This window comes from Mixophyes fleayi, chromosome 3, assembly GCF_038048845.1.
Source record: "Mixophyes fleayi isolate aMixFle1 chromosome 3, aMixFle1.hap1, whole genome shotgun sequence".
Lineage (NCBI taxonomy): Eukaryota > Metazoa > Chordata > Amphibia > Anura > Limnodynastidae > Mixophyes > Mixophyes fleayi.
Window position 1 is genome coordinate 265,737,249 of NC_134404.1, and position 14,469 is coordinate 265,751,717.

The 14,469-nt window shown below is 38.4% G+C and overlaps 1 protein-coding gene across 2 annotated transcripts in view; it reads left to right on the forward strand.

Annotated features, from left to right (window-relative positions):
• Window positions 1-14,469, forward strand: part of WTAP (WT1 associated protein) — a 30,861-nt gene that overhangs the window by 771 nt on the left and 15,621 nt on the right. For both annotated transcript variants that reach the window (XR_012689737.1, XM_075203562.1), the window contains exons 2-5: window positions 4,910-4,945; window positions 5,028-5,083; window positions 9,767-9,825; window positions 13,483-13,610. Coding sequence is in view for 1 of the 2 variants with exons in the window: in XM_075203562.1 (XP_075059663.1) it covers window positions 4,916-4,945; window positions 5,028-5,083; window positions 9,767-9,825; window positions 13,483-13,610 (273 nt within the window). In the remaining variant the exon portion in view is untranslated. The remainder of the gene's footprint in view (window positions 1-4,909; window positions 4,946-5,027; window positions 5,084-9,766; window positions 9,826-13,482; window positions 13,611-14,469) is intronic.

Sequence of the window (14,469 nt, forward strand, 5' to 3'; positions counted from 1 at the left end):
CTTGTTATGTATTTTGAGAGGTCTGCAAAGTATGAGTGGGATTATGGCTGCGCTATTTTAAGGGAAAAGACCAGATGTCATAGCTGTTATAGTGATGCCCTCTTAGTAACTCGCAGAGTAATATTTTTACCTGTCAGTGTGATAAGTACAAGCCAGGTGACAGCCCTGAGTGATGTTTGTCTTTTCTATTTATTGTATACTTTTGACGAATGTCTTTGTTTTTATATTTTTACACATGCTATTCTCTGCTGGACTAGTGGTCATGGCGGCAGAGGTTCATTGATGACCACAAGCAGGTCACATTTTAGTAGTGTTCATTTTTCTAACCTGTCACAAATCTATAACTCAGTTTGTGACAATGAGAAAATGATGGTCTCGCACTTATAAGTGGGCATTTTGACAATCAGTGCTTTTGAGCACACCTTTTGTGTTTGTCATTTTTAATGTATGTATCGTTATTGGGCTTCTCTACTCTAAGCTCGTATCATTGGTACAGTTTGTCATGATATTTCTGTGGGTGCAAACACGACAAATGTATGTCTGATAGTTAAAATAACACCTTCATATAAAGTGAATATCTTCATGTTGAACAGTTTAGCATTTTGGGATAAGTAAATAACTTGTTTTAAATGCACATGCACTAAAATGTCATATACAGCTTGTTACCATATGCATATCATTCTAATTTGTTATACACGTTTTCTACCTGATGGGTTGGTATCCATACATATACATTTATTAAACTGATAAATTACAGTTTAATCTTGTAAAGCAAAATATGTGGCCGAACATGCAAACCCAAAGTAGTGGCAGTGATGAGAGTGTATGTACTAGATTTTTAGGGTAAAATCATAGTAATTGTCACTTTTCAAGCTTTCCATCTAAAACCTTTAGATCCCCCATATGATATATTCTGGTTGTTTTCAGAATTTCAATATAGTTGGAACTACTGCTTGTTTGCGCATATGTCCCGTGTGATATAACTAGATTGTAATTACCCACTAAAAGAGGTTAATTTTAGTGTGCTCATATTACAACATTTCTGGTGTAGATTTGTTGTGGATTAAGATGCAGGTTTGTTGGTGACAAGCTTTCCAAGTGGTTTGTTGCACATCCTATTTAAAAGGCTTGCCTTGTTAAGTTGTTTTGGTTAACAGACTTGACCATTAAACTATTGTAGAAAAAGGGAAGTATATTAACTATTTGGCTAGAAGCATTCTCTACTTATTTGCAGTTTATGGATATATTTTAATGTGTGAATTCAGCTTGGCTTTAACTTTGGAGAATCACAGCTATAGTTTTTATGTAGACCTTAGACCAGAGTTTGAAAACAGCAGTGAGAAGAGAGGTGGCTGACCGAAAAATGGGTTAAAGAAAATTAAAAAGAATTAACAAAACTAAATTGCTGCAGATAAAGGGCATGTTCTGAAAGATAGTCAAAGCTTTTATATGTAAACTGTAAATGTTGGTGATATGTAATATGGGGTTGATTTTGCTCAGCTATGTTTAACATTTCTTTGAGATGCTTTAGCCTCTATGGGGCACATTTGTCATTCATCGGCAAAAATGTGAAATAGTCATCAATCCTTATCGCATGGATAAGGATTGAACTATTTCTTAAATTTATTAAAAACGGATCACAGAAACAGCAGTTCCGATGTTTCAGAGAGAGAGCTGTGAATGACAGGGTGGGATCATGTGATCCCTCCACACATGCGCTGGCTGTCCAGCTCTGCTCTTCGGAGCAGAGCTGACAGCATTGGATTTTTTCAATTTTGATAATGTACGCCAGCTTCAGCTGTTAACATGACAAGTTCCCGAAAAAAAAATGTTTTTCGGGACTTGTTAGATTGCGGCCAGAGCCAGAATGGTGACTGCTCGCAAAAACCATCAGGAGTGCAAAGCAGCAGATATCCATAATATCTGCTGCAATGCTCCTTTAATAAATTTGCGGAGGGCACATCGGGACCTGATTTCCACGGTAATTGCACTACCGTGATTTCTTAAATATGCCCCTATGAATGTCACCAACATGCTCTGCTGAAACCAGTTTATCTAACCTGTATCTCTTAAGATTGTAGGTGGTGTAGCATTCAGGCCACAAAGGACCACTTCTTTTTCAGACAAACAAGATTTTCCCTTGATAGGAGTCACTAATTATGTCTTAGAATAATAAGCACTCACAATTTCCTTAAGTAAACAAAAAAGCACTTTCTTCCAAAAGACATGTTAGATGGATGCCTTTTGGAGTGATATTGAAGCAACTCAAATATGCTCCTCACACATACTTTTGATTCAATCTGAAATGCTCATAAATGATTGTAGGGAAATACAGGGCTTGAATTTTTCATGTGGCACACATAAAATTTATCCAGCTTCTTGCAGCATTTACAATTTTTTGTATAGTCTGAGCACTGTAAGGGCTAGACGACATAAGCAGAAGTCCTATGCGTTTTTGTTGGAGCTGTCTAGCTTTGCTCTAGTATAATAAAATCCATTGATTTGTTATAGTGTGCATGCTGGTAATATGGTAACAGGATAAATAAAATATCCCAAAGACATACCCCTAAATCTCAGTGTAATGTCGTTGCTTTGCTCAATATCCTATATATAAAAATAGGTATCAATTTTTACACGTTTTCCAAGTTTGGGGCTTTTGGAATTGAAAAGTTTTGCCATGAGCTATTTGACCAGGGATACAACATGAAAACTGTTACTGATAATTTCTTTCTTCATCTCATTATCATTTTTAGGGGCACATTTATCAATCTTCTCATAAAGTGAAAAATAGTTTTCAATCCTTGTCAGACTGACGGATTGAACTATTTCTCAAATTTATGAAAAACGGAACACAGAAACAGCAGTTCCGATAAACTACTTTTTCTGTTATTAAAAAAAACATACTTACCCCGCCTCTTCATAATGCGCTGTCTCCGGATCTCCTCCAGGTCTTCTTCGCTCCTCTTCATACATCAATTGTGCATGTGCAGTTCTTCGAACTGCACATGTGCACAAACATCTTCGCTCTGTCTCTGCAACTATAGTTGCAGTGAGTGAAAGTGAGTGATCATGTGATCCCTCCACACATGCGCTGTCCAGCTCTGCTCTTCGGAGCAGAGCTGACAGCACTGAAGCTGGCTTGTTAGATTGCGGCCGTGAGCAGTCACCATACTGTAGAATGGTGACTGCACCCAAAAAAGAAAAGGAATGCAAAGCAGTAGATATCCACGATATCTGCTGCGATGCACCGTTGTTAAATATGCGGGACACACAGAGGGACGTGTATCTTACGGTAAGTGCATGATAGTGCACTATCATTATTTGTTAAATGTGCCCCTTAAAATGGTAATTTCTCCTTTTGGTGGAATACTGTAAGCAGTTGCTCACCCAGTTGCACCTCCTTACCTTAAGTGTGGTGTTCCTTTCTCTGATCCTCATCCTCTGTGTTGTAGGGGGCCCTTTGCAATCTGGACCTTACAAAAACGAAAGCGAAAAAAGTAGAGCTCTAATTACCTGACAACACTGATGTTGACGTTTAAAACTCCAGCTCTTTAACATGTATGCTCTGGGACCATTGTGTTGGCGTCCTGTAGCAGTAAGGTGACAGGAGCAGAAGGTGGGGTCGACATTGCACCACCTTCTCTAAATTGGGCCTTCCTTTGTGGCACACCAGATTGCTTCAGGAAACCTGTAGACCAGAGGATTGGGGGACCCTGACCGTTAAAGATGAGGAGGATCAGTAGAGTTGGCAGTCACTTAAAACTTTCCAGCCAAAAGGTGAAAATATTCTTTCAAATCATGCAGCCAATTTGACCAACAACATGTGTGGCCAAGCTAGAGTACCGATAAATTAATTCTTCTGAATGTGTGGCACCCTTTATGCTTATCCCCAACATTAACAAAATATGTTGTTGCTCAATTTGATCAGTTTTAATCACACTGGACAAATATTGTGTGTGGCCAATATGGCTGACTGAACTAATTACAAATTTGGCATGTCCCTTAACTATCAGAGTCAGATGACTGCCTTGGTTAATTCTGAACACAGCTACAGCCCCTCATCATAGGGTGTGCCAACTTATGAAATTGTATTGTAGGTTTTTTATTAATGTTTCCTAAAAAAAATGTCTGTTTTCACTTGAATGTTGGAAAAAAGATCTGACATCATTTATTTTGTTTATAGGGCTTTATGTCGCAAACACCTGTTTCAGTTTGGACTTTTGATATCGACTATGTGATTTACACACACACACACACACACACACACACACTTTCTTTGCTCTGACCTCCCCATTTTCAGTACTGGTTCCATTTGACTCCTAGCTACTGCCCATGCCACTACCCTCAATGGCTTTTCCAGTGCCCTGGTGTGCCGCTCACAGATAATGTGTATTATTCTGCCACCGTGGCATTCTACTGCCCGCTGACAGTAATACAGAAGTGGGTGCTGACAGATTATTATTTTGTTTGCTGCATTGCATTTTCATAGTTGAATAAATAAGAGAGTTGGGGTGTCTGTACATCAAGGATTTTGCAATGTGGTAGTTAGTGATAAGGCAGTGCAATATCATTGAAATTTGAAATTCAGGCAAATTAGGGAGTAGTATGCTATTTTTTTTATTTTTTTTATATATAAATCCTTATAGTGCTAGATTTCACTGTAATGTTATCAATTAGCTTTAGATAAAATACTGTGCCAGCTTGTACATGTACCAGCTTTTTTCCAGTACTGCTGTGAGTATTGGCGAGCTGCATAAACACCAACAGCAGTCTTATACCTACTTTAAAGTATCACATGTTGAAAGTAATAGCTATTATTTTTTTGTAAAAGTTAGTATACTGTGCATGTTTAGTAAAATAAGCTGAATATTAAACTGTTTTGTAAACTGAAGTCTCTTCTGTCTCTTAGGTCACAATGACTAACGAGGAACCTCTTCCAAAAAAGGTTAGTCAAAAAAAACCTTTCATTTTGTTTTGCGTTTTCTCATTTGTTGAAATGAAGTATAACATGTTCATTTGATTTTCAGGTTCGTCTCAGTGAAGCAGATTTCAAGGGCTTACCAAGAGAAGAGCTTCTTCAAAGGTAAAGAATGGTTGGACCAGTGGCATGAGCCCATGGCAGAGTGGTTTGACCAAAATATTGTCCTCTGATAATGTTGAATTTCCCCAATTGATCGAGTAGCATTCCACCAATTTGTAAAGGCTTAAACAATCCAGTAATGTGCTACTACTGCTTGCTTCAGAGTCTCTCCTCCCTAGACTTCCCATTCATGTACATGGGAAATTCACAGTGGAGCATGATAACGAGGATGCCTTAGATGACAGAGGCGTGCATCTCTGCACCATTGAATACTTGAAAACCACTAATAAGCAGTAGTCTGTATTACAGCAGAAGTTGCATGTCTTGTGAAATAATGAAATACTGAAAACTCCATTTAATTGAGACCTTGTTACTGCACTATATGAAGGGCATACAGTGTAGGTAACTGAAATAGTTCTAGAACTGTGGGAATCATTTGGTTTGGAACAAGTGACAGGTTTGTTGTAAAGGCTAGATGTAGAACTACTAGTCTGATGGGGGAAACTCAGTCTGTTGGCCACAGCTGTCTATCGCAGGGCATTTCCATTTGTTTCCTGGTCCCCCCTATAGCCTTACACCTAATGAAAAATTGGGAAGCTTTTTTCACATCTGTTTATTAAATGCTTATGGGACATTAAGGATTTCTCTACTGAGGACAGATTAGGACGTTGCAGAGGATACATGAATCGGGCTTTCTTTGACGGATGGCTTTAATAGATTCATTAAACTTTCCTGTTTGTAAATGCTGCTTATGCAAGAGATCCATTTTACACTGGATTTTATTTCAAGAAGTAGTAGAGATCTAGGAGTTTGATGTGATCCTTTACAGTGCTTAACAGGGTAAAGGTAAAAATATATATATTTCTGGAACATTTACATATTTGGTTTTAAAACTTTCGAGTACATCAACTCTTATGTTGTCTTTTCCAGGAAAAGTTCTATGAAGCATGGTAGTGAAACACCTTGTACCTTGACTTCAACTTTTAATTTTTATATTTTTAACAAGCATAAATGTAGTTCTTGAACTGCAAACCTAGTGTTAAGTTTGTATCTAATATTAAGAGAATACAATTCTCAAATGACATCTAGAATACTTTATACATCTAACATGAATTCCCATCAGTGGACAAAAGTATGTTGCACCCATACCACACCACATCATGGCTACTATATAATTCAAGATTTAGTAACTAAGCTGCATCTAATGTCTTCACATAGTAGACACTGAATCCTTATTTTGCAACCAATAGATAGCACAACCAGGATATTAAGATCTGAATATTATTAGTTGCTATTGAGAATACAGATGGGAACAGATAAGCAGAATAATAAATGCATGTATGCAATGAACAGAACAAATTACATGGCAGACAAAAGCGATTCAGCATAAGACAAAATGGGAACATTTGAGGAGGATGGAGAGTGGATAGACATGAGACCTGGCTAGAGGACCCTGCTCTACATTCTAAATGCAAGGGGTAATGAGACAAAAGGAGCACATGAGATCATAAGCATAAGGGGGGGAATCACTATGGTGCAGAAGTTTGCAAGTTATACTGATGCTTAGATGGAACACTGGTGGTGCAGGGGCTTGGGTGGTAGAGAGTGCTGGAGGGTTTAGATCAGTGTTGGTTAACCTGTGACACTCCAGGTGTTGTGAAACTACAAGTCCCAGCATGCTTTGCCAATATATAGCAGCTTATTGCTGGAAAGGTATGCTGGGACTTGTAGTTTCACAACACCTGGAGTGTCACAGGTTAGCCAACACTGGTTTAGATGGTGCAGAGGTCTATTTAGACAATGGCCAAGATGGTGCGTGAGCCTAGGTGTGGAAATGTCTGGTCCTAGATGGTGTAGAAGCCTGGATGATGGCAAGTAAGGTGTGACAGTGGCAATATAATCAAAATGGTAAAACAGCAAAGCAATATTTTGGCACAGCTGTGTTATGGTAAGGCAATGCACTACAATGATGGTCCAGTTAAGAACAGAGAATACAAAGGCAATGGGAAGTATTGGAGAGGGGGTATTTCATGGCAGTAGATCAGTGAAGAGACAGGGTTGCTCAGAGTAAAGGTGAGACAGTAGAGGTTGTGTTTGTGGAAAGCAGAAGTGGAAAGTAAAAGGGTAAGAGTCATATAGCAGGAGTTGAGCAGCTGGTTGGTGAGAGTGAGTCAAATAAATAAAGCAAGAAAAACAAGGATCTAATTACCAGGTTCAATGTCTAGGATAGGGAAATAAGAAGTGCAGTGGCATAATTTGTTCCTTGCATTCATCTGTTTAATTGTGCATTTCCTAACAGTTTATGAGAAAAACAGTGTTTGAAAAATCCCAACATGTTTCCTCTTATAGTGAATGCTAAGATATAGTTGGAAAGAATACAAAATTGCTGCATCTGTGCTATTTGGTCTGCTGATCTAAGAGAATTCTATTGGTCTTAGTCGGGCTATATGAGAACCAGGCCAGAATGGTGTCCTAAAGTATGCTTCACAGATCAGCAGTCCTAACAGGTTATATATAACAAATTCCTGTTACATACTTCCATAAAGCATTCTGCACAGATGTGAAGCACAAGTTATGAGGTGAGGTTCAGCTTAGGAATTGTACCTGGTGGTGTACAGTCATTACCAAAAGTTTTGAGAATGACAAGTATTGGTTTTCACAAAGTTTGCTGCGTCTGTGTTTTGTCAGATGTTGCTATGGTATCCTGATTCATTAAGGAAAGTTAAGCAAAAAATTGAGTACGTTTTCTAACTAAAGTTTTCTGGACAAAACCATGTTGCAAAGCAAGGTGTGTAAATTAGTTTATTTTATTTTGCACATAAGGAAAATACTGTCTGGTTTTTTTATATAACACAAAATACTTGATAGCTTATTTGTACACTGAAATTTAAAGTTGATCTAGGACATTCCCTACCCCAAATGTAAATCTGCCATCACATTTTAAATTTCCCTCCCCCTCCAATGCAACATGGTTTTGCCTTACCTTTGCTTAAGTTTCCTTAATGAATCAGGCCCCAAGTGACATTGTAATTTTACTTCATAAAAAAACAAGCATTTCATAAGTGTGAAAGGCTTTTATTGACCATTACATTAAGTTTATGCAAAGAGTCAATATTTGCAGCGTTGACCCTTTTTCAAGACCTCTGCAATTCGCCCTAGCATTCTGTCAATCAACTTCTGGGCCACCTACTGACTGGTGGCCGCCCATTCCTGCCTAATCAACGTTTGGAGTTTGTCAGAATATGTGGGATTTTGTTTGTCAACCTGCCTCTGGAGGATAGACCACAAGTTCTCAATGGGATTAAGGTCTGGGGAGTTCCCTAGCCATGGAACCAAAATGTCGATGTTGTGATCCTGAGTCACTTAGTTATCACTTTTGCCTTAGAGCAAGGTGCTCCATCATGCTGGAAAATGCATTGTTGCTCACCAAGCTGTTCTTGGATGGTTGGGAGAAGTTGCTTTTGGAGGATGTTTAGGTACATTTCTTTATTCATGCCTGTGTTCTTAGGCAAAATTGTGAGTGAGCCCCCTCCCTTGGCTGAGAAACAACTCCACACATGAATGGTCTTAGGATGATTAACTGTTGGCATGACACAGGACTGATGATAGCGCTCACCTTTCCTTCTCCGGACAAGCGTTTTTCCAGATGCCTCAAACAATCTGAAAGGGAATTCATCAGAGAAAATGACTTTACCCCAGTCCTCAGCAGTCCAATCCCTGTACCTTTTGCAGAATATCCATCTGTCCCTGATGTTTTTCCCGGAGAGAAGTGGCTTGTTTGCTGGCCTTCTTGACACCAGGCCATCCTCCAAAAGTTTTTGTCTCACTGTGCGTGCAGATGCACTCGCACCTGCCTGCTGCCATTCCTGCACTGGTGGTGCCCCGATCTCACAGCTGAATCAACTCTAGGCGCTTGCTGGATGTTCTTGGGCGCCCTGAAGCCTTCCTCACAACTATTGAACCTCTCTCCTTGATGATGTTGATGATCCGATAGATGGTTGATTTAGGTGCAATCCCTGTGAAGTCCTTTTTCCGCAAAGCAATGATAACTGCACGTGTTTCCTTTCAGATAACCATGGTTAGCAGAGGAAGAGTAATGATTTCAAGCACCACCCCCATTTTAAAGCTTCCAGTCTGTTCTAACTCCACATGACAGTGATCTCCAGCCTTGTCCTTATCAACACTCACCTGTGTTTACGGGAAAATCACTGATCTGATGTCAGCTGGTCCTTTAGTGGCAGGTCTGAAATGCAGTGGAAATGTTTTTGGGATGATGATCATTGTCATGGCAAAGAGTGACTTTGAAATTAATTGCAATTCATCTGATCACTCTTCATGACATTCTGGAGTATATGCAAATTGCCATCATAAAAAACTGAGGCAGCAGACTTTGAAAAATATTTGTGTCATTCTCAAAACATACCTGGGTATGAAAGAGAAGGATGACAGTGTAACAAGTTTTATGCATGTTGCAGCAGTTTGATTCAGTAACATTTTAGATGGGGCATATGGCAATTGTATAATTGTTTAAGTCCGTGCGAAAGCCCATAAATTCATTTTAATTGCAGCTTTCTTGTCTTAAAACCTAATAACTGCTAGCACCAAAGTTATTATTTTTTTAATAAAAAATTTCAGGAATTAAAAATAAGAACTTTGTTTTGTTTTTTTTTCTTCACCCAATTTTAGGTGGAAGCAATATGAAGCTTATGTCCAAGCTCTCGAGAACAAGTACACTGATCTGAATTGTAAGTCTGGTGTCCTGCAAGACTTTAAAAAATAAAAATCTGTGCCATACTTGTCGAATGTGTTGACCACATGAAAAAGTTTCATGTTTAAACTTTTGTATAAGCATTGACTTGCATTGTAAGTTGGATTAAAGCTTCATGATATGTGGAAGCTATGTAGTAGACTGTTTGGAGCAATTATAAATGAAATATTTGCTGCACATAATACTGACCAATATATATTTGAATGGGTCTGGATAATCTTCATAGTGTGTGTAATATATATATATATATAAATTAGCACATAAGCAGTTTAAAAATAAAATGTTCTAAGAAGCTTTGTTTTCCGTATAGTTTACCCTCTTCCAATCATTCACCTCCATTGCTTTTTGCTCTCCTGTTTCAACTGTAGGAAATGTATGACTCTTGTCTGATTATACTATTCCTGCACTCTAATGGCTGGTGAAAAACACTGCGGGGGGGTTTGGAAAAACGCTGATTCTCTGTGGTCTGCTGTCATTATTTAAATCGCAGTGTGCCTTGCCTTTAATAGAATTGCCATTTTAAATATTGACTGCAAACCGCTGATTGATTATTTTACCCCTGGTCCTTAAACTGCAAAGAAGCCAAGCACTATAGTTTCAGAACTAGTCTGGTAGTGCACAGCCAATAGCAGTTGCACTGGGGTAGAAACAATGGGGACATTGTGTGTGTGTACTTTGTTCTCATAAATGTCATCCACAGTGGTGGTGCCCATAGCAATCAATCAGGTTCCTGCCAACTGTTTTAAATTGCAAAGCTTCCTAACAGTTCTCCTTAGCAGTTGAGATGAAGAACTTTCTCAGGTCAGTTACAAAACATTTCTATGTGTGCAGAAGCAAATAGATATTTTACAGTTCTTGACTAATAATAAAATCTACAGAACCCGGTAATCGTAAAATGTGTCAAAGTATGTTGCCATTATAGCGAGCAATGACTGCTATTATCTTTATATTTTACAAAAATATTTACCAAGAATCACAGGAATATTTGTATATATCTAGGCGAGTACCTACTATCCACAAGTTTAGCCCTGCTCCTAATCTGCCAGAACCCCAGGACCCTTTGACTGCCTGCTAGGTTAAAAACACGTATTTTTTTGTTCATTTCTATAGCTGTAGTAATCAAAGTATTGCGTTTTGAAATGAGAGTTGAGTGGGCAGTAAATGTTTTGCGTTCAGCAGATTAGGAGCTGAACTCTTTTGGAATCTGATTAGTAAAAATTAGGGAATAATCTTGCCTGTTGGCTGCAAAAAGCTGGGCTCCAGTGGTTCAAATAAAAGTACAAGAAAACGAAAACATTTTACTGTAATAAAATATATCCATATCTTTCTGCTTCTAATGATAGGGGGTAGGTACTCCTTTTAAGACTAAAAATGATGATCACTTTAAAGACTAGTTTCTCACTTGCATAGAAATCCAGTCACCGACCTTTACCCACACACTTGCCAACATTACATATGTAATGCATAGTGCTTATACAGGTGCTGTGGTTAGAGGGAAAGAATTGTGAGGCCACAGGAACTATTCATATGCATGTTACTAAGAGGGGCATGAAAGACTGCTCGTGTCTGAATAAGGTAAGAGTGTGTTCGCACATTAGGCAAACGCACTGTTCAAGACTCAGACCAAACAATAACACACAGTTAACATTAAAGACCAGTGCAGCAAATGAAGGTTAAAACTCGCCTTACCTTTGTCCGTTTACTTGGGCATTGCTGAGATATTTCCATTAGTAAACATTACTATGTTGGAAAGAATAATATATTAACTTTTGCTGTTAAAAGTTGTTCTGCAATGTTAGGTTGAGTGAGATCAACTTTACAGTGGTCCTGCCACATCTGTCTTGTGAAAATGTGTACCCTGTTTTACCGATATGCTAAATAATCTGAATAGGCACTTTTATGCTGTCCGCCCTCTATCAGGACATAATTGACAGTCTAGCCCACACATACTTGAAACTTGAAAAACTCATGGAACACATAAGCCATAACAGATTTGACCTTTTTCATTATTTACACAACAAAAAATTTGTTAACATGATGAATGAAGCCATGTATGAAAAACTACATTGTTACTGCATCCATATCCACAAAGAATTGCTGTTAATCAACTATACTTCAACTTATTCATTCTGCGTCCACCTCTATATAAAGGCAAAACCTTTGTCAGTTTGGGCTGGATCATTCAGATTTCTGTTACCACCATGCCATGAAGAAAAACATCTGCAACAATCTCTCAGAAGTAATTGTTGACGTTCGTCAGACTGGAAAGGGTTGAGGCGCTATTTCCAAACTATTAGTCCATTATTCTATAGTTAAAGATTATCTTCAAATGGAGAACATTGAAGAAGATTGATCAGATTCTCAGGAGTGGGTGTCCTAGCAAATTCACCCAACAATGAAATCCTGGAGCCAAAAAGTTACATAAAGGCCCCTGTCAACTTGGTAAACTAGCTTTACCTTCATAAAAGACTGAACAAGTATGTCTCATGGAAGGGTAGCCAGGATGAAGCCTATTTTTGATAAAAATAAAGGAATGGCTTAGGTTTGCAAATTTCCATCTGAATGATACATATTACTTCTGGAACAATTTCCTTAGGGCAGACAAGACCAAGTGAAGATCCTTGGTCTTGATGTACAACGCCAAGTAATGATTGCTTCAAGTTATTGCTGTTAAAAGTGGTTTTACAAGCAACTGAATTATGGGGTATATTTTCTCACACATTTTCATGTAGACTTCTCTTTTGTTGAATAAATCAACATTTATATAGCGCTAGCAAATTTCGTAGTGCTTTACAATTGGGAACAAATGTAGTAATAAAACAATACTGGGCAATATAGACAGAGGTAAGAAGGCCCTGCCTGCAAGCTTACAATCTATGGGATAATGTCAAAGTAAAATCTGTTAAAAATTATTTGTCACATGAGATTACATTTATAAAATGTTAGTATTTTGTGAGGGCTAAATTAACACAGATTTGATAGAGGGTGGGCAGCATAAAAAAAATAAAAATGATTGGTCAAATTATTTGACTTACTGGTAAAGTTTGTGTCTGTCTGATCATCTTCTGACTGCACTGATATGTCCCAGTAAAGCTTCAAGACAGGTTTCAAATATTCATGACTCTTCTGTACTAATAGAATGTCAGCCAGTTTAGAGCACAGACTCCCCATTTTGTGGTTTATATTTTTTAATATAGTTTTCCCTTCTAATTGATCACATACAACTACATCAGTCTATATGGCAGACTCCTTAATGGCTAATTTTCTTTATGCACAATGCTCTAATTAAACTGCTATACTGGGCACAAGGTGCTGTCCACATGCCCAATAATGGCTGCTATCTGTCCCTAGTGAAGCTGCTTGGCTACATTGGACTCTGATGCTTTAGCTAGTTTAAGGAAATGCAAGAGCGCAACCTTTACTTGCAGCTTGCTTTTTCTGATGCTGGACTCCCCGTAAGGAGAGGCAGAGTTGTGCAAATTATTATCTCAAGAATCTGTTGTGTTAATAACTACATTGCAGTTAGGCTTTACACCGAATATGCTATTAATGTTTTCATTTTTGCTTGACTGGTACTTTCTTACCTTTAAAAAACAATGATTTCTCGTGTGTAATGTTTGCAATTTGCCTTCAGCTAATGATGTGACTGGACTTCGGGAGTCTGAAGAAAAATTAAAGCAGCAACAGCAAGAGTCTGCCCGAAGGGAGAACATACTAGTAATGAGATTGGCCACAAAAGAGCAGGAGATGCAGGAATGCACGGTTCGTTTTAAAACTCTTTCCATAACTGTTTTATACAACCCTACTAATGCAAACATGTTACGTTCACATTTGTTTTCTAGTATGTTTATGTCCTGTGTCCTCTGCACTTTCCGGTCTTGATCTTCAATAGAGAAATTCTTTGTGGCATCCGTTAAAGGGCTTCTCTATTTAATGTGGAGGCACTTATCCCAGTGAGGAGCTTCTTAATAGATGAAGGGCCATATGTGCGTCCCTCCAACTTTCAAGGTGCTGCTCAGAAAAAGGAGGGCGAGCACAGTTCACTTTCTCCTTCTCTGCGTATGCCATGTGACCTTCCTGCACTGTACAGAGGAGGACATGGAAGTCGTCTGTTCCCGTTCTGATAAGATCGGGAGCAGCCGGCGAGTGGGTTGCAGGTGAAGGCTTGGAGGGTTGCCTGTTGCGCACCCTGACCTAGTCTTTCTGCATTGGCTATATAGTGTTCATTGTAAACACTTGCTGTGATCAGAGAGCCAGGATTGAAACAATTCTAGGGTTAGACTAAAGTTGCCATTAATAACATAGTTATTAGGACGGTAGTACACCCGATGTCCTCTTCAATGGCGTCTTCTTTGGATACATTTATAAATGTCCATTTTGCAGTTAGACTAGTATATGCTTGGTGCCCTCTAATACATAAATGTGTTTACCCTGAAAACTACTATATTGATTGCTATGTTAATGGAAATGTACCTTCTGGGATTTTCTTGCCCAAATATAATTTTGTTTCAAATAAAAGGTTTACAATTGAATTAAACCTCCAAACTAAAAATACCTTAGTATTGCAAATGCTGATGGCAAAGAAAATCATAAAGGGACAATAAAGGGAATGCTTTCTAAT